General features: G+C 45.3%; 2 protein-coding genes across 4 annotated transcripts in view; both read right to left on the minus strand.

The window, feature by feature from the left end:
- Positions 1 to 26,253, minus strand: part of Vps39 (VPS39 subunit of HOPS complex) — a 38,048-nt gene extending 11,795 nt beyond the window's left edge. The window contains exons 1-12 of one of the 3 annotated variants that reach the window (XM_032903996.1): positions 26,030 to 26,253; positions 22,712 to 22,777; positions 19,623 to 19,655; positions 19,087 to 19,151; positions 18,361 to 18,403; positions 17,007 to 17,101; positions 15,824 to 15,922; positions 14,978 to 15,070; positions 12,522 to 12,705; positions 9,542 to 9,662; positions 9,326 to 9,446; positions 4,112 to 4,241 (exon numbers count right to left, since the gene is read on the minus strand). In XM_032903996.1, coding sequence (XP_032759887.1) covers positions 4,112 to 4,241; positions 9,326 to 9,446; positions 9,542 to 9,662; positions 12,522 to 12,705; positions 14,978 to 15,070; positions 15,824 to 15,922; positions 17,007 to 17,101; positions 18,361 to 18,403; positions 19,087 to 19,151; positions 19,623 to 19,655; positions 22,712 to 22,777; positions 26,030 to 26,102 — 1,123 coding nt within the window. In that variant the 5' untranslated portion in view covers positions 26,103 to 26,253. The remainder of the gene's footprint in view (positions 1 to 4,111; positions 4,242 to 9,325; positions 9,447 to 9,541; positions 9,663 to 12,521; positions 12,706 to 14,977; positions 15,071 to 15,823; positions 15,923 to 17,006; positions 17,102 to 18,360; positions 18,404 to 19,086; positions 19,152 to 19,622; positions 19,656 to 22,711; positions 22,778 to 26,029) is intronic. The other 2 variants (XM_032903997.1, XM_032903998.1) reach the window with 2 other exon arrangements.
- LOC116901831 (40S ribosomal protein S25-like) lies at positions 103 to 507 on the minus strand. The gene has a single exon (XM_032903995.1). The coding sequence runs from the start codon at positions 490 to 492 to the stop codon at positions 118 to 120; it is 375 nt and encodes a 124-aa protein (XP_032759886.1). The 5' UTR covers positions 493 to 507; the 3' UTR covers positions 103 to 117.
- Positions 26,254 to 27,349: the final 1,096 nt, after the last annotated feature.

Below are 27,349 nucleotides of genomic sequence, written 5' to 3' on the forward strand. Positions count from 1 at the left end.
AAAACTGTGTAATGTGGAAAACATCTGTATAACAAAGGATAAAATGTGTGATGAACTTGGATCAAGATTTTTTTTTTGATTCAATAAAGTTTTATTTTCCCAAATGCTTGAATCTGTTTATATATCTTCACCAGCAGCTGGAGCATCTCCACCCTTTGTGTTTCTGGTGTAAATTACTTGGGCTCTGTGCTTTGAAACCAGCTTGATAAGTCCTTTACTAAGTAGCTCCTGAAGGGCTGCCCTGGCCAAGGAACCTCGAATCTTCAGTCTCTCAGAGACCACAGCTGGAGTAATAAGCTTATAGTTGGGAACTTCCTTACAAAGTTTATCGTAAGTAGCTTTGTCAAACAGGACGAGATTGTTCAGCTTGTCCCGAACATTGCCTTTGGACCACTTCTTTTTTGCCTTGCCACCAGATTTATTTACTGGGTCTTTGTCTTTTTTGGCCGACTTTCCAGCATCCTTCTTCTTCTTGTCGTCTTTGGGCGGCATGGCGAAACTCAGAGAGTATGTGGACCACTGCAGCCCCACTGGATCAAGATTTCTTAAACGATCTTCTTCCCATTCTTAGAATCTGTGTGCCAACAATCTATGCTTTGTCAGCTCAGGGGGCAAAGGAAGGTAGACTTCTCTGAGTTTGAGGCCAGCCTAGTCTACAGAGTGAGTTCCAAGACAGTCAGAGATACACAGAAAAACCCTATCTTGAAAAACCATAACAAAACAAAGGAAGAAAGGAAGAATGGAAGGAAGGAAGGGAGGAAGGAAGGAAGGAAGGAAGAGAGGGAGGAAGGAAGAAAAAGAAAGAAACGGGGCTGGGGATTTAGCTCAGTGGTACAGCGCTTGCCTGGCAAGCGCAAGGCCCTGGGTTCGGTCCTCAGCTCCGGAAAAAAAAAAAAAAAAGAAAAGGAAAGAAAAGATGTCAGAGCGAAGAAGGCCACTTCCCCATAGTGGACATAAGTCCTTGGTAAGCTGACTTAATGAGGCTCCCAGAACCTACTGAACCCGATGTCACAGTATCTGACCCATCTAAGAAGACCGTGCTCCTTGGAGCAGGAATCGGTCAAAGCACTGACAAAAATGGGCATCTGAGCGGACCAGCTGCCAGCACTCCATGGAGCCCCCAAAGCACGGGCTCAGGAGGTCGGCAGCTGTGGAGAACTGGAAGTGAACGCTCAGCCTCTGTCCGTCTCCTGCACCTACAGCCATGCCCATTAACATTCTTCTGAACATGCCTGGTAAGAGGCTGCCTGTGATGGGGGCAACTCGGGGATGCAAGTCCCAGGCTCCAGTTCTACCACTGCAAAACCAGAAGGCCTTCCAATGTCACCTTATGTCTGCTGAGCTCCTTTGTGGCCTTCAAGGTTCTTTGAACTCTAGCCCCAGTGCATCCTTCTGGCATGATCTACCACACACTACCAAATGGCACACTGGGCTCACGGGTAACTGGACACAGGATGGAAGTGTGTCTCCATGGTTCCTTCTCACTCTTCAGGGCCCAGCCCATCTCTTCTTTCTTATGTTTGTTTGGTTGTTGAGACAGGGTCTCAAACTATGTGTCAGGCTTGCCTAGAATTCACTACGTAGCCCAGGATGGCTTTGTACAATCTTACTATCTGAACTTCCCAGGTGCCAAGACAACACACAGGTTGAGTCACCATGTCTGACCTCCCTTAGTCTTCCCGCTCCTGGAGAAATCAATCACCACACACCTACCCTTAAGTGTTTAACTGAGTGGCGTCACATAAAAGCCCTTTGTGTACCTGTGATATGATGTATTATTCTAGACACCTCAGGACTGAGGGCAGAGCTGGCACTGCCAACACTCAGGAGAAGGTTCTGAGTCCAGGGTTATGCCACACATACGAAACACCACATACGCCAAACTGAGGACACAGACACAGGAGAGCAAGGAAACAATATCCCTCATTCAGAGAAAGGATGTCCGGCAGCTCTACCCACTCCGCTGACTGGCCAGTTCCTGAATGCCCAGGCACTCTTAGCATTTCAAGTACATGTGCTGGCTGCTCCCTCAGCCTAGAATAGTCTTCCCTGGACCCTGGTATGGCTCATGGAGCCACCCTCTGTCAGGTGGTGACTAAAATGCTGCTCTGTAGAGATGCCTAACTATTTCAGATTCAAATGCAATCCAGATCCCTCAAAACATGGGACTGTGGAGAGAAGCTTGTCAGTAGGACATAGAAGAGAGTAGCAGGGAGCAAACAAAGACATCTGGACTCAAACCATGTGGTGCTGGGGGAAGCAGGTCCTGGGTTGCCTGTCGTCTCCCAGCTCACAGTTAACCTGCCTACAGGGCTTCCTCATCAGTGCTGTGCTGCTGCCTCTGGCATGGCATGCCAGACTCACCTGAGCTTGGCTGCTGTGAATTAGCTCATGTGTAGGCAACAGTATGGCAACAGTCATACTGGCCTGTGGGTATTGTCTCCCAGATCACTAATGCCCCAAAACGACAGAGAACAAGCTGGCTCACAACTATAAATGAATGATTTAACCACACCAGACCTAAAAGAAACAGAAAATCCCACACAAATGCCATTTTACTGCCAATAGCATCTGGTTAGCAGCTTCAAGGACACATGTTTCTGCTAAGGCCAGCCACCTGGGAAACCGACCTGTACAGATGCAGTCAGTACCAAACACCCAAGGCATCTGTCTCCATGCCTCAACTGGGGTTACACACACTCATAAACCATTGCCCTTGGCCTCGTGGACTGATCTCAGGCCCAAGCACTTGAAATGGCCATCTCCTTACCCTAATTAGGAGGATGAGGGGCAGTGTGGCGCATGTCTAGCCCACACGGTCCTTGTACACACTCCCCTTCAAGAGGAGTCTGCTTTCCCTTGTCCTAAATCTGTAATAACCCTTGTAAATCAACAGAATACAGAAGGTATTGTAACTACAAAAGCCACTGGGTGTCTACCTGGTATCCAGATTCTACCCTCTGGGAAAAGCCAGTTGTTGTGCACGACACTTGATCAGCTCTGTGAAGACTCACTTGGGAAGGACTGAGGACCCAGGACTTGTCAGCCATGACAGTCAGCTGCCTTGATAAAGGACTGTCTAGCTGAAGAGCTTTGGTGCTAGCAGCTGATAAGTTGGCAGGGAGTGACTTTACAGGGGTGAAGTACCATGGAGACAGTAGGGGCAATGCTAAGGAAGTGGTTGTGTTGAAGTAAGGTCACCCAGTCTGTTGGGGCTAGAAACTAATTTCTGTCTGCCTTCCTGCTTTGAAGGCCTCCAGAGTTCCCTTGGCACCATAAGAAATTGACCCAAAGTCGGGTGGTGGCAGTGGTTGCACATATCTTTAATCCCAGCACTGGAGAGGCAGAGGCAGAGACTGAGGCAGGGGGATCTTAGTGAGTTTGAGGCAAGCATGTTCTTGTCTACAGAGCGAGTTCTGGGACAGTCAGGGCTATCCAGAGAAACACTGTCTCGAAAAACAAAACAGAACAAAAGTTGACCTATCAATTGTATGGGTTCCTGTAACCCCCACCTAATGAGTCACTCAACCCTGTTCAACTGATCCGACTCCAGTAAGTTACTCAGAACTCATCTCCACTATTCATAACTAAGAACCCAAGTTACTAGCCAAGGATGGATGTGGGGAGAAGGTAAAGGAGAGGAAGGAGAGGAGAACAAAAGGGTGTGGAAGAAAGCCAAATGGATATAACAACAGCAGCAGACTCACGGTGCAGTGCTCTGCCCTGTTCAATCGCCTCACGTAACATTACAGGACACTTGAGGGGATAAAGTACCATGGAGACGGGGGGGGGGCAATGCTAAGGAAGTGGTTGTGTTGAAGTAAGGTCACCCAGTCTGTTACCTGTCTTTTATGAGCATGATTTGTAGAGGAGAAAATGGAAGCAGGGAGCCTAGTGCTTTGCGTGAACTCTGGTAGGCCTAGACTAGTTCTTCTCCTAATGCTGTCACATAACCAAGGCAACTTATAGCAGGGACTTATTTGGCTTACGATTCCAGAGGGACAAGAGCCTGTCATGGCAGGGGAAATGCAGCAACAGAGAGCAGACATGGTGGCTGGAGCTGAAGCTGAGGTCTCATATCTTGAAGCCCAAGGCCACACCTGCTTGTTACCTGTGCCAAGTTTAGCAAAGACCTGCATGGACTCATCAAAGCGCTTCTGACAGAAGAGGTTGAAGGCATACAAGTTCTTAATGTGATGGATTTGCTGCTGCTTTTCACTGTCTGAGTCATCTTTCATTTCCTAAGAAAAGACAGAAGAAATAAAAGCTTATTCACTCTCAAATATTTGCTTTGCCCATTCTAGGTGATAAAACAACCTTGAAAGCAAAGGTGCTACAACATACAATGGCAACATGGTTTCCACCCCGCAGACTCCCTGACAATCTTTTTCTAGTAAAGACTTTTATGTCTTCAAACTACACTAAAACGTGGTTACATAATTAAAACATTTAATTGTACGTATGTAGGTGTTTTGCCTGCATCTATGTCTGTGTACCACATGTGCAGTACCCATAGAGACCAGAAGGGGGCATCAGATTGCCCTGGAACTGGAGTTGTTGGCTGTCTGTCATTTGACTGCTAGAAATCCAGTGTAGGTCCTCTGTAAGTGCAGTCAATGCTCTTAACCTCTGAGCCATCTCTCCAGCCCTTAGCTACATAATTTTTAAAAAGTTATTTTTATTTTTTGAGTGTTTGCCTACATGCATGAGTGTATATCACACACATGGCTGGTGCCTGGAAAGTGCAGGAGGGTGCCTGGCAATCGTCTCTTCACACTTAGTAACTATGTATTGGAAATTCACTAGGGCTTCTGCAAAGTGCTTAACTAGTGCTCCTGAAATCTATTAAGGCCGTGACAAACATGGAAAGGGGAAGACACTGCCACAGCCTAGAGGATTTAGGTTAGTTAAATGAATGTGAGTGCCATATTTGATCCTGGTTCCTACATGACACTAATGAAAAGCTGGTCAAACCTCATCATACCTCAGGTTACATTTAAAAGAAAATCTGTTGGGCAGTGGTGACACAGCCCTTTAATCTCAGCACTTGGAAAGCAGAGGCATTTTGAATAAAGCTTCCATTTTGAATTGGGGTCAAATAAACTTTTAAGTTCCCAAGACCTCCCTGGGTAACTGACTTCCTGGTTGGAAAGTTGAGACAAGAATGCTAGGCAATTCTCCCTGCCGCAGGTGAATAGACCAATCAATGAGAACAGGAGAAGTGTAGCACACAGGAAATGCAGCACACAGGAAAGTCCCCACCCCTGGATCCTGACAGATGGGAAAAGGGAACTGTAACTTGGTCCAGATGTTTAAACTTGTCAGGCTTGAGAGCTCTCTAGCACTCTGGCTCTGGGTCACAGTTCAGCTCCTGAGCCTGTTCTGCATCCCTGAGCAATCACTAGCAGCCTGATCACAATAAACGTTTCCTTTCTGCATTGACTTGGTGTTTGAATTATATTGGATCTAGGCGTACCCCATAACAGAGAATTCCAGGACAGCAAGGACTACACAGAGAGACTCTGTCTCAAGAAAAAAGAGAAGAGAAGGAAAGGAAAAGGAAAGCCCTCCACATGTGTGCCCTAACACACATACACCCACACATATGTGCATACACACATATTTAATTAGGTTGGTACATAAATAAAATGCCTCTCAGTTTCTTTCTTCCTCTCCCGTTTCCCCTCCCCCCTCTCCCCTCCCTAACCTACCATCACCGTAGCCCACAACTCTCAGCGCTCTGCTGCTCCTCACTGTGCACGGAAGGCTCTGTCCTCTCCAAGCTTACTCCACATATTATGACACACCTTCTGCTCGAGTCAGTGTAACTCCAAACATTCTACAGTCGGTTTTCACTTTTCTTTCTTTTTCCATATTTGTGTGTGTGTGTGCATGCATGTCTGTGTGTATATGTGCATGTGCGTGTGCGTGTGCGTGTGCGTGCGCATGTGCGCGCGCACACACATAAGATAGGCTAAAGCAGGGAATCATCTTCAATCACTCTCTTCCACCTTATTCAATCAGGCAGGGTCTCTCCATCAAACCCAGAGGTATCGCCATGCTAGCCAGTTTGCTCTGGGAATGATCGGTCTCCACTCTCCAAGGCTGAAATTATAGGCAGGCCATCCCATCATATCCACCTTGGGTAACTGTCACACATGTGGCATACAGACGTATATGCAGGCAAAACACCCAGATATGTAAAAACATAAATGGTTCTTTTAAAAACAAAACAAAAAGATGAAACACTTTGGCTGGAGAGATGGCTCAGTCTTAAGTACTAATATGTCCTTAAGATGGTTCCAGTTTTTAAGGACTTGAATTCAGAACCCCAACACCCTAGTAAGATGCCAGCCAGATGCAGCTATGCACAACTACAATCCCTAGGCCAGGCAGTTTAGCCAAGCTGGTTATCTCCAGGCTCAAAAACTAAGGTAGAAAGTGACTGAGGATGCTGCCTAACATCAACTTCTGTCACATGTGTACGGCCACAGACGCACGCGTGCACGTGCACACACACACACACGCACACACACACACACACACACACACACACACACACACACACACCCAAGATGATGAATAGAGAATGCCTGCCTGATTGAATAAGGTGGAAGAGAGTGATTGAAGATGATTCCCTGCTTTAGCCTATCCTATGCAGGCACGCACACGCATGCACACACACACACACACACACACACACACACACACACACACACACACACACCCCAATGTCTCCTGCACACACACACACACACACACACACACACACACACACACACACACACACACACACACACACACACACACACACACACACACACACATGTCTCCTGCAGGTTACAGAACAAACCTGGATGTCTGGCAAAGAGGAAGGGAAAGTTAAAGTGCCATGTGCACACACTGGAATTTTGGTTTCAGCCATAAAAGCAGACTTCTGTTGTTTTCAGGAAAATGAAGACAATTGGAAATAATAAATTGAGTTATGCCAGTCTCAGAAAGACAAACATACCTCTTTACCTCATTTGTGGTTCCTAGATTTTTATTATTATTTATTTACTTTATGTATATGAATACACTGTTGCTGTCTTCAGATACACCAGAGAAGGGCATCAGATCTCATTATAGATGGTTGTGAGCCATCATGTGGTTGCTGGAAATTGAACTCAGGTCACTGATTAAAAGCACTCACTGCTCTTAATCACTGAGCCATCTCTCCAGCCCCTGGTTCCTAGACTTTATACAGATACATAAAGTCCACCTCCACTACTGCTCTGTGTGTGTATGTCTGTGTGTGTATGTGTTTGTTTGCATGTATATATATGAATGTATATATGTGTATGTATGTATGTATGTATGTATGTATGTATGTATGTATACATACATACACACACACAAAAAAATATATATAAACATTAAAGTAGAAATAAACTGTCTGGAGGATTAAAGGAACCAGTGGAAGGGAAGGGGGAGAAAAGGAAGGATAGAGAGAAGAGGTGATATACTTAACATACATACTTGTAGAAAGGCTTGAAAAAAATTACTATTTTAAAGTGGGACTTCTAATTTAATCACAAAATTTACACATAAAAGTTGCTTTATAAAAAAGCTAGCATGGGCTGGAGAAATAACTCAGTCAAAAAGTGCTTGCACAAGAAGCACAATGAACCGAGTTTGATCCCTAAAGCCCATGTAAAGAACATAGAGTGGTACTGCATGCAGTGTTGGGGAGGCGGAGAGAGGAGGCTCCCTAGGGCTCAGTGGCTAGCCACCTTAGCCTAACTGATGAGCCACAGGTCCCACTGAGACACTCTGGAGGGATGTGGTGGGGAGAGAGAGGATGGGAGGGAACAAGGTGAATGGCTGTCCAGAGGCACAACATCTGAGGCTGGCCTCTAGCTTCCAGATGTGTACACATCAGTGATGTGCACCAGAACACACACACAGAGGCAGCCACCATAAGTAATTAAAAGTGGTTGCTACTTTTCCTTCAGAGACAGTTTACTATCTCAGAAATCAAGCTTACTATTGTCACCATTAAGACCTCTTTAGATTAGCACTGTCCAGTTTAATGCCCAGGTTAGGCTCAGAGACTTCTGGTCAATTCTGGAAATCAAATCCACTCTGAAGATACTAAAAAATTTCACATAAACCAGTGTGTCAGTGTGTACCTGTAATCCAGCACATGGAGGGTGAGGCAGGAAGACCACCATAAGGTTGTGCCTGGCATGGGCTACACAGCCTTGTCTCCAACATTACAAAGGGGAAATTACTAGCAACGGGAGAGAAAATGGAACAAGGTGCATTGCTATTTTGCTGGCAACAACAGTCCATATGCACACAAAGGAGAGTGGCTGCAAAGAGCTGCATGTGGTCTGTGTTTCCCATAAGATTCCAATGTTGGGGGTTGGGGATTTGGCTCAGTGGTAGAGCGCTTGCCTAGGAAGCACAAGGCCCTGGGTTGGTCCCCAGCTCCGGAAAAAAAAAAAAAAGAACCAAAAAAAAAAAAAAAAAGATTCCAATGTTGGGGATTTGTTTCCTAGGTGGCAATACTGAGAAGTAGGTGGCCTTCAGGAAGCGGGGCCTATGGAAGGCTTCCACGTCACTAGGGACAAAGGACATCCTTGAGAGAGGGTGTTATGAAAGGAGCCCTGGGCCTGTCGTCTGCTCACAGTGGACCTGACTGCATGCCCTTGTACTCCTATTCACTCTGGGTGGCATCAACACCAAGAGTGCCCTTGTCATGGAGCCTGCACGGTGCCCTGTGGACTTCGGATTTGGATAATATATGTGCATAAACAGTCCTTTTCCTAAGTTGTCTGTTGTGACAGTGAAAAGCTGAGTGGCCCAGTGGCCACAGAAAACAGAAGGCTTCAGCTGTTCGATGTAACAAGCAAGGCAGTTCCAGACGCTGAAGAAGGCTTCCACACGCCAAGAGAATTCACTGATGAAACAACTGAGGGCCCTCTAGTGGCTACATCCAACCAGACAGTGAGATGACACTTGTAATTGTATGCATTGTCTTTAATTGTTCCAAACCATCTTAGTATTATATTCTTTCATTACTTTCTAGAAGATACCATTTAACTGACATCCACTCCACACTTGAACAGGTCAACAAAGTAAATCTCTTAGTAACATAGGTACTGAAGGTGGACTTGAACTTTGAATCAAACCCTCCAGGGTTCCCAGCTTAGTCTTCATTTATATAAATATAGATCTAAATACGGTCTCAATACCAATCTCTATACGATTGGTATAAAAAATGCTTTAAAAAATGATGAGGAAAGCAGTCTGCTTCCCAACGCTAAGGAACAAGACTTACCGCTAGCTGCAGAGCCAATTCAAACTGCTTGTCCTGGAGAAGCTGTTGGATTTGGGTTGCCATGGGGACAGGAATGAGTCTCCAAACAAAATGATTGCTGGCCACATAGATAATGTTTGATCTGGAGGAGGAAGAAGGTAAGTGGGCATGGGCTTTACAATGATACAGGGACCTGGGAACAATGCAGCAGTCACAGTGAAGAAGGGAATTCCTTACCCCCCTGATGTAATGAAGCGGGGCCTTTGCAACTCTATGCTCTGGACCAGAAGCCTTGGTTCAAGTGTTCGGATCTCCACGTATCTTGGCAACACTGCGACAATGTATGGAGGCTGGTGCTCTGCAAGAGAGGACATGCTGAGCTGGGATGCTGGTTGAAGGCTTTGGGTTAAGGATAGGCTTGAATTTAGTTGTTTGCACAAAGGTGATATAAATGGATCTCAAAAAAAAAAAAAAAAAAAAAAGACCCTCAAGTCAAGCACTAAAGCAGGAGGATCCTTCACTGTAATTCACCACTGAACTCTACTGTTTGCTTGAGTGATATCAAAAGACATCCTTACATAGCAGAGATATATTGTGCTTTGTTAACTTAGCAGGACCAGCTCCCACAGTGACCCTTAAAAAGCTTCCTGTACTCCTTTCCCATCTATCACAAAGCCTGGTCAGTGGGGTACAGATGTCCTGCCAACAGCAGCAGGAGAATTAGGCTACAGAACTGCCCTGCACTCTCCCAGAGAGGGAAGGAGAAGGCAGTTTATTTTTTCCCTTCCTTACACTTGCTTTTCAGATAAAGGATGCAAAACTCCACTTGATGCTGCTAAAACTGGGATGTTCCCATCTTTTCTAATGCTCACACACTCGACACTGAATCCCCAATACACTGGTGTTGGGAGGCAAGGCCTAATGAAAGGTAGGGGACTACAAGTACACACTACCACGACTATACCTCAACTTTCTAAAAGAATACCTTCCATATCCACACTTTCCTCTCTGTACTCTGTAACAGGAATGGGACAGTCTAGCTTAGTGTGCTGGGTGAAGCAGAGAATCTATAAAGTTCTAAGGTCAGTATGCAAAAAGCCTAAAGTCTGTGCCATGAAAGCTTTCCTCTGAGAAGCTGTGTGGTAAGGGAGATTTAACATGAATGTAAGCATCAGAAAATATATCTTTGAAGATATATAAAACTTAGAACCTCTAAGACTGAATAAAAAGCAGCTTACTTTATACTGATTGAAATAAATTTATTGCTCATACACTACATTAAACCCAACCGCAAACACAGATACTGTAGTTGCAGCTCCGTTAGTGGTACTGTGGACAAAACAGCTCTCATCGCAAATGGAGTAAGAAAGCGTTTGTTCTGGAGCTAAGGAAGAGTGACTATGGCCTGGGAACATGTATTTAAGTTCCCTAAATACTGTGCTCCACTGTGAATGTGGTTACCTGAGACATTACTAGTTATAGAACAAAACAAATCATGAATAAAGTTATCTTCAATTCGGGGGCCACAGGAAGGCAGATTACAGCAAAGCTGAAGCTGCTATGGATGTGAGATGCTGTTGACGACATTCTTAGCTTTCTGATTGCTGGAAGCCAGTGGCTTGCTAAGCATACACTGTAAAATCACTGCTTTAAATGGTTTATTTAAAAAAAGAATTATTATATACACTATCTATCTATCTATCTATCTATCTATCTATCTATCTATCTATCTATCTATCTATCTATTTATTATGTATTCTGCCTGAATGTATGCTTACATGCCAGAAGAGGATACCAGATCTCATTGTAGGCTTTGAGCCACCATGTGGTTGTTGGGAATTAAACTTAGGACCTCTGGAAGAACAACTAGTGCTCTTAACTTCTGAGTCATCACTCTAGCTCTAGAAGGTTTACTTTAGTATGTATGTATGTATGTATGTATGTATGTATGTACGTATGTAAGTATTTATTTATTTATGTGTATGAGTATGTGTGTGTCCATGGAAACCCAAGGAGGGTGCTGGACCCGTGGAGCTGAAGTTACAGACAGTTGTAAACCACTGGACTTGAGGACTGGGAACCAAACTCTGGTCCCCTCAAAGAGCAGTGAGTGCTCTTCACGCTGATCCATCTCTCCTGCCCCAGAACAATGCTTTATCATGAAGTCCACCTAACACTCTACCAGCCTTCTAGTCCACCCACCCCGGACCTCTGACAGCTGGGCTCCCTATTCCTGCATAATTCAGGCTGTTGTTGAGCTGGTCAGGCTCTGCATAGCCTCTCACTCGTGGTCAGCTTGCCCTCTGCATCTCACTCAGTTCTCACCCTGTTCTGTCCACCCAGACTGTAAAGGAACTGTTCCTCAGATCAGATCCCAGACTCCCTGTCTGCCTAATCCAATCTTACTTATACAGGGCATCATCTCCATGGCCAATTAAACAGTCAAATTTCCCTCTCTGTGAACTACTGAATTCTAATCCATCCATGTGTGTCTTGTTTCTTCATCTGAAATGTAACCCTTTTCTCACAAGCTAGAAACTCGTGGTATAGAAAGCATGTTTGTGTTTCTGTGTAAAGAGAAATGCAACAAGACTGTCACAGGCTTCCAGAAAATACTGTTGCAGAGAAAAAGGATCCTAAGCTTAAAAAACTCCAGCATGAAGAGAGCCTGCCCTCTAAATTATACATAGTAGAGGGATAAGACTGTCCCAGTGTAGACTGTCTGGGAAAGGAGCTAACAAATACCACTAACAGGAAGGTATAAGAAAAGAAACAAAGAAGTGGAAACAGCGTAGAAAGCCACTTCCTGAAATACTGTCTTGTACACTCCTCCCCCTCTGAGGCAAAACTCAACTTCCAGAAAAATCCAGATGGTCCCATCTGTAATGTCCCTAAAAGTGTTTACTTAAAAGGTCAGGAACTTAGCCAGGTAGTGCTGGTGTACACCTTGAGTCCCAGCACTCAGGAAACAGAGGCACACAATCTCTGGGTTCAAGGCCAGCTTGGTCTACAGAGCCAGTTCTAAAACAGCCAGGGCTACACAGAGAAACAAAAAAAGTAGGGGATGGCGTGGGGAGGGGGGTGGCAGGGGGATGGAGGAGGGTTGGGTGTGAGTAGAGGAAGGTAGGCAGTCTGCCAGAGCCATGATAGAACCGATTCTGCAGGGACGACATATACTCCACCCAAACGACAGAACAACAGCTACTGCTGGCCTTACCCATGGCCACCGGGATGTCTGTCCAGTTCAGGGCACATTTCTGAGTGCAGATGCCTTCCTCGTTGAGCACCACAGTCAGATCATCCTGACCCACGGCTACTTTTCCATCTGCCAGAGGGGCAACTAAGGGCTCCAGCTGCTTTCCTGTTGGGAAGAGCTCTTTGATGGACCCCTTTGCATCCACCTGCAGGAAGACATGAGGGGAGTCACCAGCAGTCCCCAGACAAAGGCATGAATGTAGCCACGGAAAATCCACATAAAACCCAAACCAGAGAAGCCATATTAATGGTATTTGTTATGACAATCTTTACCACAGTGTAATACAAGTTTTCAAAAACTGGAGAAAAGCATCTGCCTATTGACGCTAGGTGCTACAATATAGAACATCGCTGCTGACCGAAATGCGAAGTGATACAGAGAGTTTATAGGCTAGCTTTTTAAAAAGCTAACACAACATGCCATCAGAGCCAGCAAGGCCACTCCCAGCTATTGTCCAGGGAAATAAAATTTGCATTGATACAAATCACTAAGTACAAATGTTTATCCATCAGCTGACAGGTGAATAAACAAACCCCAGTCATTCGTGTCGCAAATCCCATCATCTGTGAAAACCGCAATCGCTGGTACACAACACAGATGAGTCTCAAGAGAAGGTGCTAAGTACAGAACGGTGCTAATAGACATCTCCACTTGATACAACTGTCCATGTGATGTTCTACAAAAAACAAAACTTAGGAGACAAAGAACACAGCCTTGGTAAAGGAGGTCTGGGAGCTGGATGGGAGGCAGTTGGAAGGAATGTGGGAGGTAACAGAGTTGCTTTGAATTGCTACTGTGGAATAAGTTACATAACCCTGGATATCTGTCAAAACCCAGAATTACACAATAAAAAGAACAGAATTTAATGTATTGCAGGGTCTTAAAGCAAGATTTGCCACCCTCAGAAAATGAATGCTTAAGATGTAGCTCAGTTGTGGTGATGTTGTGTGACAGAAGCAGCCACAGGAATCACAGGGTCAGACCCCTGCTCCAGCCTTAGCAGTCACAGGGTCAGACCCCTGCCCTAGCCTGAGGAGTCACAGGGTCAGACCCCTGCTCCAGCCTTAGGAGTCATGGGGTCAGACCCCTGCCCCAGTCTTAGCAGTCACAGGGTCAGACCCCTGCCCGAGTCTTAGCAGTTACGGGGTCAGACCCCTACCCCAGCCTTAGGCCCTGTCACACCTCACAGATTCCTCTCAGCACAGTTAGTCTCTTGTCAGCTGAGAGCAGTGACTCCTTCAGGACTTTGACCGTGAATACTAGCAATAGTAAAACATCCCCAAATTAAACACAAGGAATGAAATGGCAAAGAGATAAGCAATGAAGAGCTAATGCCACGAGGAATAAGGAGGAAGACTTCTAGAACTGCCAAGTCTGGATTATTAGACTAGGGTGAAACCAGGAACTTAGATTACTCTACGAAGAAAGAAGCATTCCATCTCCTCTACCTACAGTATGCACGTGAGAGGGGAAAAGACAGTGTTGTGCTATTCACCACTCTGTGTTAGAAAAAACAGTGATAAAATCAATTTGTATAGCAGGATATGTTTTCATATGGGGTGCCTGGTGCCCATGGAGGTCAGAAGAAGGCATCAGATCTCCATGAGTTAGAGTTACAGCTAGTGTTTGGTCACTGTGTGGGAGCTGGGAACTGAACCTGGGTCCCAACTACTGAGCCATCTCCAGCCTCCAGCAAGGTATTGTTTTTTTTTTTTTTTTTAAAAAAAGCAGGGTAAAAGCCAATATACTAAAAGGCAAAGAGTTTTTGTTTTTTTTTTTTTTTTCCCCTTTTCTTTTCCTTTTGAAGTGCTGGGGAATCAAACAGAAGGTCCCACCCCTCACCTGCACAGACGATTTCTGATTTGGGTGGGACATCTGACTGATCTGTACTTACTCTATTTTCTTATTGATAGTGTCTGTAGCATACTTACTCAACTTCTGAAATTAGTGGGAAAACTGAAAACAAATACACTCAGAGATTTTGAATTTGAAAGTCTGAAATACTAAGCTAGCAGTAAAACTCATCTGCAATTCCTGAGCAGCTTGAGTGGTAACACACAGGGAAAGGGCATGATACTCAGACAAATGGACAAACAGTAGCAGCCCTAATGACCTGTCCCAGTCATCAGATACTGTAGGGAATCATGCAGAGAACTGAGAGCACACACACACACACACACACACATACACACACACACACACACACACACACACACAGAGGAGGGGGGAGTAGGGAGTGAGCATGTACTATGCAAACAAACAGAAACCCAGTTATACCCAAAGCTCTACTTAAGGAGGTCTCCAGACCTGTAGTTCAGAAGCAACGACCATCTGCCAACATAAACATCTGCCAACATAAACTCATGGTCACTTGCCCAAGGCAAACGGATGAGAGTGGCAAGAACAGAAAGCTTTACCCTAATCAGGTAGTAGTCTCTCTTGAAGCCAACACAGATAGAATTTTCACACCACGCCATGGACTTGGGCACATCAGGTACACTAAAGTCTCCCTGAGTAAAGAGAATATGAGATGTTAAAACAGGGTGGGGTGGGATTCATGTTTTCTGTTATATTATCTCCATTCTGCAAAATACTCTATACCCATACCTGACAACAATTCTTGAAAAACTATATAAATAAAACACAAATCAGGTCTGGGCTTAGTACCAGCACTTGAGAGGCAGAGGCAGGCAGATTTCTGTGAGTTCAAGGCCAGCCTGGTCTACTTATCAAGTTCCAGGAAATCCAGAGCTACATAGAGATCCTGTCTCAAAACAGTAACAAAAGAAAACCAAATAACCAATAAACAGTATTAGTCACTCAAATAAAAATATAAATCAGGGCTGGAGAGATGGTTCAGTGGTTAAGAGCACTGACTGCTATTCTAGAGGTCCTGAGTTCAAATCCCAGCAACCACATGGTGGCTCACAATCTTCTGTAATGGGATCCAATGCCCTCTTCTGGTGTGTCTGAAGACAGCAGGTGTACTTATATATATTAAATAAATATTTAAAAAAACCCATAAATCAGTCAGGCACTGAAAAAAGTGCATCAGGAAAGGGTCCCTTAGAAGAGCTAAGATAGCGCAGCTTGCGGGAATGCTGTGGAGTGGGCAGGAGTAAGCCAGCCCCAGGACTCTGCACCAGTGTTCGCCTGGGGAGAACCTCAGGCTGGGGCTGTTCACTAGATCCAAACAGGAGGCTCCAGGCTGCTCACAGTACCAGCCCCCACCCTGCCCGCACAGCAGGCACAGTGGATGTTACCTGCAGTTCATGGAATTCTCTATCCTTCCAGAAGTATAACTGCAGCTTCTTCCTCACCGCCACACACATCCGCAACACCTCCTCACCCGTCTCAGTGTGCTTAGGAGAGACAGCCGAGCCAATGAGGATTCGATGACTCCATGGCACCGTGGCAAGCAGACTGGCGAGTCCCTGACTCAACTTGAATGCAGATCTGCAAATACCCTGTACCTTAAAGCCCCACTGCCAAAGCTGGGTGGAGGAACACCACTCTGTCAAATACACATCTGGTTCAAAATTACTTTTCCGGGGTTGGGGATTTTGCTCAGTGGTAGAGCCATTGCCTAGCAAGCGCAAGGCCAGGGGTTCAGTCCCCAGCCCCGAAAAAAAAAAAAAAAAAAAAAAAAAAAGAATACTTTTCCACATGAATATTCCCAATTCGGAAACAAAACCCAGAGGAGATTTACCATTCTATAACTGTGCTATCTCCCTCAACAGCCTTTTCCTTAAGTGTTTCTTGCCTGTGGCTGTTGTGAGTTGTGAAAACAGACCCATTTGTAATTCTTAGGAAGAATTGGGAAAAGAAAACCCCCAAGCACAGAGCAATAAAGAGTGGAAGGGAGGGGTTGGGGATTTAGCTCAGTGGTAGAGCCTAGCAAGTGCAAGGCCCTGGGTTCGGTCCCCAGCTCCGAAAAGAAAAAAAAAAAACAAAAACAAAAACAAACAAACAAACAAAAAACAAACAAAAGAGTGGAAGGGAGCCGCCAAAAGCTAACAGTGATCCCAGCTGAGAAGAAGCTGGGGAGTTGAAAGAACAGACCGGATGATGAATTGACAGAAACAAGATGTCTTTTTTGAACAATGAAAACCCCCTAATGACAAAGACCATGGTAATCTGCTTAGAACAAGTCAATTTAATACCATGAACAAGTTCATGATACTGTTAAAGGTCTTGCTTTACTACTGTTTGTCTGACAACTATCTTTCCCTCTGGCTAGTCCCCTTCTGACACACAGACATCTGACATTTTAACTAGCACATGTGGGATGCAAATCTTACATCTCCTACCTAATCTTTATTAAGATTCAAAGCAAAATACTCTCTGAAGGTTGAGGGTTTAGATGTCAGAGTCGTTCTCCCATGGAGGAGGAGGAACATGGTGATGCTGGAGTCACAGTCCGAAGTTCCCCTCAAGCACACTCACCTGGAGGTCACAGGTGAACAGTGATGCTCCTTTAGCCTTTGAAACTGTAGTGATTTGTTGAAATGTCAGTAAGTCATGGACATAAATGTTGTTTTCTGTTTGGGAGGAAGTACAATGTCACTAAGCCAGTTTCTAACACAGTCTCTAAGATAAAACCAAAAGAAGTAACTGTGTAACCTCTACCAGGAGAGAACTGTAGACCCTTGGGTGAGGATGCACCTCCAGGTTCACTAACAACCCCAGCAGTACATCTTCTGACCCGGGGGTTCTGTCCCTTGTGACTGTGCGTGCTGACTTCAGTAAAGGAGCATTCGCTTCAGCCCTACTGCACTTGTCCTTCTTAGGTGAGGAAGTGTGTCAGCATATTTACCCAGGAAATAACTTTCTGAGCTACATACACTAGGAAGCTCCAATTAGAAACAAGAAATTCTCTCTGGATTTTGTATAAACTGTGGCAAGGATTTCTGCTTAAGCAAGACTAACAAAGTAATGCAGTGGTCTCTCATGAACCACTCAATTCTGAGACACCAGTCAGTGCCCAAATAAGGAGAGCATCAGACCCTGTATTACTCTCGTATTCATATAACCTTTGATAAAGCTTAATTTGGTATAGTAAGAGATTTAAAGCAACTAATAATACAACAATTATACCCCAACAGCACCAGCACATGAGTGCCGTCTCTCAGAATATCTTACTGCCAGCCCTTTTTCATTTACAGTTGACCACAGGTAACCAAAATTGAGCAGAAGGACTACCAGGACATCTGAATTAGAGCTGCTTCCTATGGTGAAGACTTAGTGTGTTATTTTTTAACTGTAGACCCAGGAACTAAATACAAAGTGATTCTGCTATTTAAGCCTCTGGATTAATAGCACAGGCCTGAGATAAGGTTCTAGTCTCCAGCCTCTGTGGCTGCCTTGTATAAAACTATGGCTTTGCAAGCGAGGGCTCTAACAGTTCTGGCCCCACCAGCCTCTTGCTTAATTTCAGGCCATTCTTCACCACGTGTCCTAAGTCAGGCCACAAGGAACACCTACTGCCACGTGATGGTCTGGCTTAAGTTGTTCCTTGCCAGTCAGGGAGCTTCTGCCTACTTCTCTCTTCCTGTGGAAAGTGCGTCAGTCCTTCCCACTCCTCAGATCCCACAACACTGTCGCAATCTGCATCACCATTTACTTTATAAATTTTGGCATGTTGACCACTGAATAGAGAACCTTGAAGAACAGAGCTCAGGTTCATGGCAGATGCTGTCTTTATCACCCATATGCCCTGCTGTAACTGGTTAGAAGATACCAGTTCACTGTAATGTACTGCTGAATCAGCACATGAAACAAATGTAGCCCTTTGTCTTACCTAACAAGCTGACTAGAATCTTAAACTGGGAAACCACATGGATCTGGAAAATAGAAAATCATTAGACTCAATTAAACATTTCTGGTGAGGTCTAACAAAAGCTCACTTAACAAGAAGACTACTTAGACTAAAGGGTCTGCACTGGTTTCAGACACCTGAATCATTTTTATGTGTAACCAGGGTTTCTGCTGTGACAGAGGATTTAGATACTTGACCATGGGCAGAGATTCCCTATATAAAGGGGGTGGAGAGACAAGACTCAGAACCAAATAACATTATCAAGTTCTAGCTTTGGCTAGGGCTTCAGTGTACCCCCCAATAGCTGATGCATTTGTGGGCCTGGCCCCACTATTGATGTTAAGGGGTAAGGCCTGGTGGGATATGTAGGTCACTGGGATATGTAATTAGTCTAGTGAGTTAGTGTTCATGGATTCTTCAATTGTTTTTTAAAAGAGGTAAAGCTATAGAACACGCCAAGTCTCTTTCAGAATCATCTTTGACCTCCTGTTTGACAATTTGACCTTTCCTTGTTGCACGAGTCCTGTCATAAGGCCTTCACCATGGCTGAGATGCTGGCAGCACCATAGTCTTGAATTTCTAGAATTGTGAACTCAGTCAGTCTCTTCATCCTAAAGTAGTCTGCTCCAGTTACTGCATTACACTACTGGAAACCAGACTAACACAACAGGGCCTCCCAGAAGCCAAACAATTCTTATAGCCACTTACCTGCTGGATCTTTTTGGAAAAGTTCTTATTGGACTTCTCTAGTGTTACCTCAAACCTGTTACAACCTATGGAAAACAAACAAACCCCTGTAGTCCCAAACACAGAGAAACATCTAAAACAACAACACAATGAGACATCATATGCATTCCTGATAAATCTTTAAGAACACCTGAAAGACTACAAGTCAGAGGTCTGAAACAGGCAGCTGTCTTTACTGAGTACCGTAGGTGGCTTTTGACCACAGAGTTACAGCAGAGGGTTTCAAGCACCTTTGGCATCAGCAGAAAAGAGCACACAATGTTTCCCAATGCAGCAAGGTACCTGGACTCTGTATCTTACCCTACAAGATACCTTGGCCAAGTGCTTCACAGGAAGAGGGTAAAGCGAGGTAGTCAAACATGACAGCCCAAGCCCTGAGACCCAGCACAAAGTCTATGCACCTTGAACTACCCCCAGCAGCAACACATCCTGCACCATGAGGACAGAGCAAACAGTACCATCTCCAAGCTAGAGCAGGGAAATGCATCTACACTTACTGCCACTTTCAGGTGAGGCTACATCTGCTGGAACTGTTATAAAAAAGCGGAAGACAGTCAACACCATAAAAATACAAAGCCCCATCTTGCTGGGGAAACACACTTAGCTGCAGAAGTTACTGATTAAAATGAGAGCAATGACAACAGCTACTACAACGAGGCAGGGACTAGATACAAAGTGCTGGGTTGATTTAATCTGTATTTTGTATCACCTCACAACTAACCCCAAAGAGCTGGTATTACTATTGCCATATTTTCTAAGAAAAGGCCTGACTCTGTAGCCTTGGGGGTAGGGGTGGGCTAGATTTTACTACATAGCCTAGGCTGCCCTTGAATTCACCACAATCTTCCTGCCTCAGCCTCTTGAATGAAGGGATTATATAGCATGAACTGCCAAATGAGTTTTTATTTCTTCCTAATATTATTTTATTACTGGAGGCAGGAATACACATATACCATGGCAAAGGACAACTTTGTGGAGTCGGTTCTCTCCTTCTCCCCTTACACAGGTTCCAGAGATTGAACTTGGGTAATCAGCCAAGCACTTCACCCACTGGACCATGTCACTGGGCCCCTCATTGGTTGGTTTGTTTGTCTTTGAGATGATCTCAATGATTTGTGAAACAGGGCCTTGTTATACAGTCTAGGATGGTCTGGAGTGCTTGTCCTTCTGTTTCAGCCTCCGAAGGTGTTGGGATTACAAGTATGTGGCACTATGGCAGGTTCCAACATCATATTCGAGGTGGCGATGGAACAGCCAGTGTTTGACAAGCATCTGTTCTTACATGTACATAGATGGAAAAGAGCAATATTCTGTTTTTTCAAGTAACTGTATCTTCATTGTTGATAATATACCAAAACCTGATGAAGGGGGTGTCTCTGAATGGGAGCAACCTCAGACATACCAATGAACTGCTCACTCAGTTACATTAAGAGCCTCGATCTGTCTGATGCATTGGGTGGCATGATTTGAAACTTTATGCACTAACAACTGGAAAAATAGTTTCACCAAGTCACAAATTTTCCAAATAATAGCATATTCCATTCTGTAATATTTAACAACACAGTCATTACTGTCATCCCCAACCTCAAGGACAAATCTTTAAGAACAAGAAGACCTCAGGGTCTCCAGAGCTTGGCCAGGCCTAGTCTCATGCTTCACAGAGCCAGGTGCTCACTGGCCATTCCAGTTGTGGACCGTGGAGCTTGAGGCTACTGTGTCAAGGGGAAGCTAGAAGATGAGCTCCCTATGTGTCTGGACATGTGTGGAGAGAGACCCTCCAGGTTCTTTCAAATGGCAGTAGATGGGAAGTTGGTTCACTAAGAAGAGGGGCGGTAGCTATCTGGGTGTCTAGAGCAGGTTTCAGAAGCTGGTGACGGCCATTAAAGCAACCCTGGCTCAGTGCTAGAGAGCCTGAGAGCAGAACCCTGAGATCTCTTGGCCACCCCTCTTGGCAACTGCCTTGTGACAGGAAGGAGTGAAATGTCTCCCTGACATGTCTTTCCTGGATGTTCCTGCAGCTGCCTGTGGTCACGCCTCATCCGAGGCACCTCTGCCTGGAATCACCTTTGCACACCCCCCTCCTCCTGCTTTCCCTCCTCTTCCCAAATTCCCCATGTCGCCATCTGCCTCCTGTTCAGTTTTCCTTCTCAAGTAGAAGCTGCAAGCATGTAGCATGGGAAAGCCTTTGTCACAGCTTGTCAGATAAATGCTGGGTGAGTTAAAAAATAACCTAAGGTCCGAAAGGCAGCAAGCCTGTGGGGTAGGCATCGGCTGGCTACAACTCTTACTTCCTGTTGAAAGCTCTAGCTTTATAACTTATGGCCAACCCTGCCAGACTGCCAGCTGTGTGCCTTTGAGTGACTTCATTAAAAACAAAACAAGGGTTGGAGATTTAGCTCAGTGGTAGAGCGCTTGCCTAGCAAGCGCAAGGCCCTGGGTTCGGTCCCCAGCTCCGGAAAAAAAAAGAAAAGAAAAAACCAAACAAAACAAAAACCCACACACAGTCAGGCACAGTGGCAAACACCTTTAATCCCAACACTTGAGAGGCAAAGGCAGGTGGATCTCTGTCAGTTTGAGGCCAACCTGATCTACAATGTGAGTTCAGAACGGCAAGGGTTACATAGCAAGACTGTCTCAAAAACAAACAAACAAACAAAAAAGAAAACAAACGAAAAATGAAAGCTAACAAGAAAATTTAACTCAATATCCCAAGGGGTCTGAAAATCTAGTCTTTCGGGTAAAACTTAATATACCATGAAAAAAAAAATCAGCCAGTGCACCTCATACCTCAACAGCATACATACATTTTCCCGAGACAGCCATGGGCCTGCATACCTGAAACTAACTATGTAGTCCAGGCTAGTCTTGAATTTGCAGCAATCCTCCTGCCTCAGCTTTCTACATGCTGCAATTAGAGGCATGAAGTCACCACACCTGGCTTGAAAGACTGTTTCACTCTTAACCTAAGTTACGAAGGGAACAGGGAGTAGCTTGAAAACGATGTACTGGCTGGGGCTGGAGAGATGGCCCATGGTCCAGAGCACTTGCTACTCTTACAGGGGGCGTGAGTTTACTTCCCAGCATCCATGTCTGCCAGCTGACAACCACCTATAACTCCAGCTCTAGGAGATCGGGTATGTATGTATGTATACATAATCACAGACAGACATGAAGACATCACACTCATGCACGCACGCACGCACGCACGCACGCACACATGCACGTGCACGGGTTGACAGGGCTGCATGGCACATGCTGCAGTCAGGCGCTCTCCAGCCTCCCTGACGTCTAGTTTCCATAAGAAGAGTACAGACATAAAACCAGACAAGGGATAGTCTTTGACGGAATATATTTCAAATACTTTAGTTATTATTCTACATTATTAGTGACAAAGTCACAATAAGAGCTTCCGCTCTGAAAGGCTTCTCGAGCCTACTACTGCTTTATGGCTTTATGCCCTCCCTCCTAGTCACCCCTTTACGGCCAAGAATCTGTTTTCACACCCGCACACTAGCTAACTAGTAAAGCTAACTAGTTGAGCGTTCCTTCACATCACAAACCAGCTGTTGCTCAGTGTGACACTCACCAACATCCTTCCGAATCCTGTAGAGAAGAAGATGCCCTTGCTTGGTTCCAACAAGAAGCCATTCCTCTAGAAAAGAGCCCAAAGAAAGGTAATTAGTTTCTGTTAAAACCCTATGTCTTTAACTCGGGTATCTGAGGAGGATGGATCTGTAACTGGGCAGCAGAGCACCTCCTAGTGTGAGACATGAAAACCCTGGGTTAAAGTCTCAGAGTGGGGGTGGGGGTGGGAAGCAACAAAGGTAGGGGGGAAGGAGGAGGGGAGGAGGAGGGGGGGAGGAGGAGGGGAGGAAGTCAGGAAATGAAACAGAGAAGAAACACAATTTTGCCCGACATGGTATTGTACGTACAACCCCAGCAATGGGACCACTAAGGCAGGAGGACTTGAGTGAGTTTAAACCAGCCTAGGCTGCCAAGCAAGGCTATTTTAGGCTAGAGACATTGGCAGATAGGAAATGTCCTTGGCTCCATTGTTTAAAATTAAGTTTAGGGGGACAAGGGGAAGGGGGTATAGTTTGTCCTTTACAACTTGGTGGGTTCTTCTCTCTTCCACCTTTTTCTACCCTTTTTCTTCCATCCTTTCAACCCACTAACACTAGACAGGAGAGAAAAAGGATAGAAAGGAGGTGACATTATTGATAGACTACTTCCTGCTAATTGGGGGCATCCTGCTGACTGGGGCACTGGGTTCCCTGAGGCAAGTTTGATCTTTGCCATCAGGATAACTAGTGTCTTCTGTTTTCTTCCTTGCTTGCACCGAGACAGACAGCAACCAACCACCAAACAACATCAAGCAACAACAACAACCCTGCCTCTTGGGGCCCTACCATTTTTTTTTTAAAGATTTACTTATTTTATGTATATGAGTACACTGTAGCTGTCTTCAGACACACCAGAAGAGGGCATCGGATCTTGTTACAGATGGCTGTGAGCCACCATGTGGTTGCTGGGAATTGAACTCAGGACCTCTGGAAAAGCAGTCAGTGCTCTTAACCACTGAGCCATCTCTCCAGCCCAAAATTGTACCTTCTTATAGTTGTCTTTTTTTTTCCCCCCTGGAGCTGAGGACGGAACCCAGGGCCTTACACTTGCTAGGCAAGCGCTCTACCACTGAGCTAAATCCCCAACCCTGGCCCTACCATTTATATACCCTCTGAAAAGTCCCCAGAATTCCAGGGGCCCTACCATTTATATACCCTCTGAAAAGTCCCCAGAATTCCAAACATTACACAACTGCAGGACCAAAGGCAAAATCACACCCCTGCACAAGGCAAATCATACTCAGTTGCAGTGGATACCCTGAAGCAACTCCATTACCACACACCTGGGGTTAAAACAAAAACATATCCCCATATTTCCGTGTTTTGTTTTTTAATATTTTTTTTCTTTTTTTTTTTTTTTCAGAGCTGGGGACCGAACCCAGGGCCTTGCGCTTGCTAGGCAAGCGCTCTACCACTGAGCTAAATCCCCAATCCCCCGTGTTTTGTTTTTTAAAGAAACCAAAACCCCAAAATTGTCTCTGTTAGGGTCATGCTATTAGACATCCCAATGCTAAAAGGGCAGCTGGATTATAGAACTGGGATTCAGGGAGCCCATCAGTGTCCTCATGTCTGTTGCCCAGAAGAGAGATGGATTATACCCATTTTCCAGCTTAAATTCTGTCTAATCCGTCATGTTCTGATCCCTAGATGAACTCGCCAGGTAAGAGACCAACACACTCAAAAGGGGCAATGGCTAGAAGCGGCAATAATTGCTAATTATCTAAAGCCTGAAAGTAAACAATCTTCCTGTACTCCAACAGAGCCTTGGTAACCTAGGAGACGGCGTTTCTTCTGTTTGGTGAGGGGTCAAAGCAGGACAAAAGCTCCTTATCACTTCAAAGCTGTTCTTGAGAAGCTGAGTTACTTGGACTCTTTCCTCTGACAATATGGAGTCAATGAGTCTCTCTCAGAGGAGCAGAGTCAAGGGTTGTGGCAAGCTAAGGCAAGCATGTGGCAAGCAGCTACATTCACATCGCTTGGATGTGTGTCTTAGACTCAACTGAATACCTGCCCTGCATGTTGAAGTCTGGCATCATGTACCCGGTGTCATAACCTGTCCTCATGCTTTTGTTCCCCACAGTGTTCTGGGTACACAGATGCCATCACTCATTCATCCTTGCATTCCTGTCTGTGGCGGAGACAATGGTACAGGTAGGTATCTAATACACATTTGATGAAACAAGAAAGAAATGAATCCCATGTATTATTTTCTATGGAGAGCCACTTTCCTGCAGGAAATGAAGTTTTCTTGAGATGTCTGTAGGAAACTGTGTTCTATTCTCTCCCTAATCTGAAGGACCGCATCCGTTTACAGCAGGGGTACTATTTTACAGAGGTTAGGGGCTGCGCTCAAAGAGGAGGAGCACAGAGTAAAACAAAGATCTGAATCCCTCTGAGGAGTCCACACAGGACCCGCAAGGATGGCTGGATAGTGTTATCAATAGGTGTTCAGCACACTGCTCACCATCAGCATTTCCACGTGGTCCACCACGGTACCTTACTCAGTGTAAACTCTATGTAAAGATTCTGAACTTTACCTTCGTATGGGCCCTTGATATCAAGGTAATGTTCATTAATAGAAAAGACTGAATTATTTTTACTTAGCCTTTGGGGGTTGTTATGGGTAATAACAATTCGTGGAAAAGCACTCAATGTAGCCCGAGAGCCAAGATTTACATTCTTGAACTCCAGAACACACGAAGGATGCTGACCTTGTTTTCTGCATTAGTCTATCCCAAGAAAAGGTAGACAAGGTCGTATGGATTAGGTTTCACAGCAGTCTGTTATGATGCTCTTCCATTTCAGTCAGGTAACTTGGGCTCCTCACAACATACGGCAGTCAATCACTTAGAGTGAGTGAGTGTGTAAGCTATCTACTGAAAGGAAAAATAAACTAAGTAAACACTAAATGTTCTGAAGCATACGGTACTAACGTGTCTTTTACCTAGAGAACATCACAACCATTTAACAAGTTGAAGCCCCTGGTAGGCTTTGCCCTTTCCACTCAAGACTTCTTGGGAATCAAAATGGGCCCCAATAGAGCACAAATAATAAAGCGACCTTAGCTTCCAACTGCACAGCGCACAAGAGAGAAACGAACGTTCACAAATGGACTGTCCTTCCTTAGCGATCGCGCAAGCCACCCCGGGTGGACAGTCCTATCACGTCCGCCCTCTCTGACAGCCTGCGTCCGGAGCCCACCCACACTGTCAGACGCCTTGCCACTCTCCAGCTTGGCGCGAGGGGTCACCGCCTCCCTGGCCCGAGGCCCCGCGGCTCACCCCAGGCAGCCAGGCAGTCAATCTGCAGTGGAAGCTTTTCCAGGATCGGCACCGGCTCAAAAGCGTCATGCATGGCTGCGGGTGCTTCGCCGCCGCCGTCCCGCCCCTGCTACTGGGAGGAGCCTGCGGACCGAGAAAACAGGGAACACCCGGATCCCACCAGGGACCCCGCTTACAGGGCCTTCAGCAACACCTCCATCCTTGCCGCCGGACTTCCTGCTGCCTTAAGCCCGCCCCTTCCGCCGCAGAAGCTCCGCCCCTCCACCTCGAGTTTCCATCAATGCAAGCTGCCCAGAGTCCCTTGGTGTTTGTGGTAGGAGGGAAACAGATCTTAATCTTAGGGTCGTCCTAGGCAGTCAACTTAGTGAAGATCTTGCGCCGAGTAGGAATTTAGCTCACTGGGTTGGGTGCCAGGAGAGGTGGCACACTCCAGATATTCCAGCACTCAGGAGGTTCAGTTATCTTCAGTCACTTGGCAAATTCAAAGCTAGCCTAGGATACATGAGGTCCTGTCTCAAACAAAAACCAGCCCACCCAACCGCGGAGGAAAAAGGAACTTCTGCCTTGGTGTCAGTCTTGGGTTGGAAATATGTCATTTAGGAAATTTGGTGGCTTTTCTTTTTCTTCTGGAAATGGATTGTTGCAGGCCTTACTTTCATACTCTGCTAAACCTTTTTCAGAGTAAGACCTATTAGAATTGTGAACATCTAGCGAGTCTGACACACTAACCAGTCAATAGACTGCTTCAGCATCGTCACTACATTTCAGCTAGTTCTTAGTTGTACCTTAGGTTTACATTGTTAAAGCCGTAGACCAGTGTGGTTCTCTCCTAGTGCCTAGACAAGAAACTTGAAAAATGCAGCCTCAAGCCTCATTACAACTTTATGCAAACTTTGGAGAATAGTATGAACTCAAGGTGAGTTCATACAGTTGAATACAAAAATCATTATAGACTAGTGTTTCTTAGCCCCAGCATAATCCTCTAGGGACTGCATACAGGACTGTATTATGTATGCACTGGAGGAGGCTTGGAAGCAACCTCAGAATCTACCAGCAAGATAAGATTCTAGAGCAGCTTGCCCAAAGATCGGATACATGGATGAAAATATCTTGTTTGGTAAACACTTCTGATGAGCCACTGTTACTGACCAACGTTTCAGGTCAGAGATCAGATGTCTTCCTCAGTTGGTTTCCACTTTATAATTTGTGAGAAAGGGTCTGTGTTTTTGTTTGCTCTTGCTTTTGAGACACATCCCGCCTGTTTTACAGTTAGTGTCTCCAGTCTCAGTGCAAGGGCACCAGCTTTGTCACATGGAGGCC

The sequence above is a fragment of the Rattus rattus genome, chromosome 5 (assembly GCF_011064425.1).
Source record: "Rattus rattus isolate New Zealand chromosome 5, Rrattus_CSIRO_v1, whole genome shotgun sequence".
Classification (NCBI taxonomy): domain Eukaryota; kingdom Metazoa; phylum Chordata; class Mammalia; order Rodentia; family Muridae; genus Rattus; species Rattus rattus.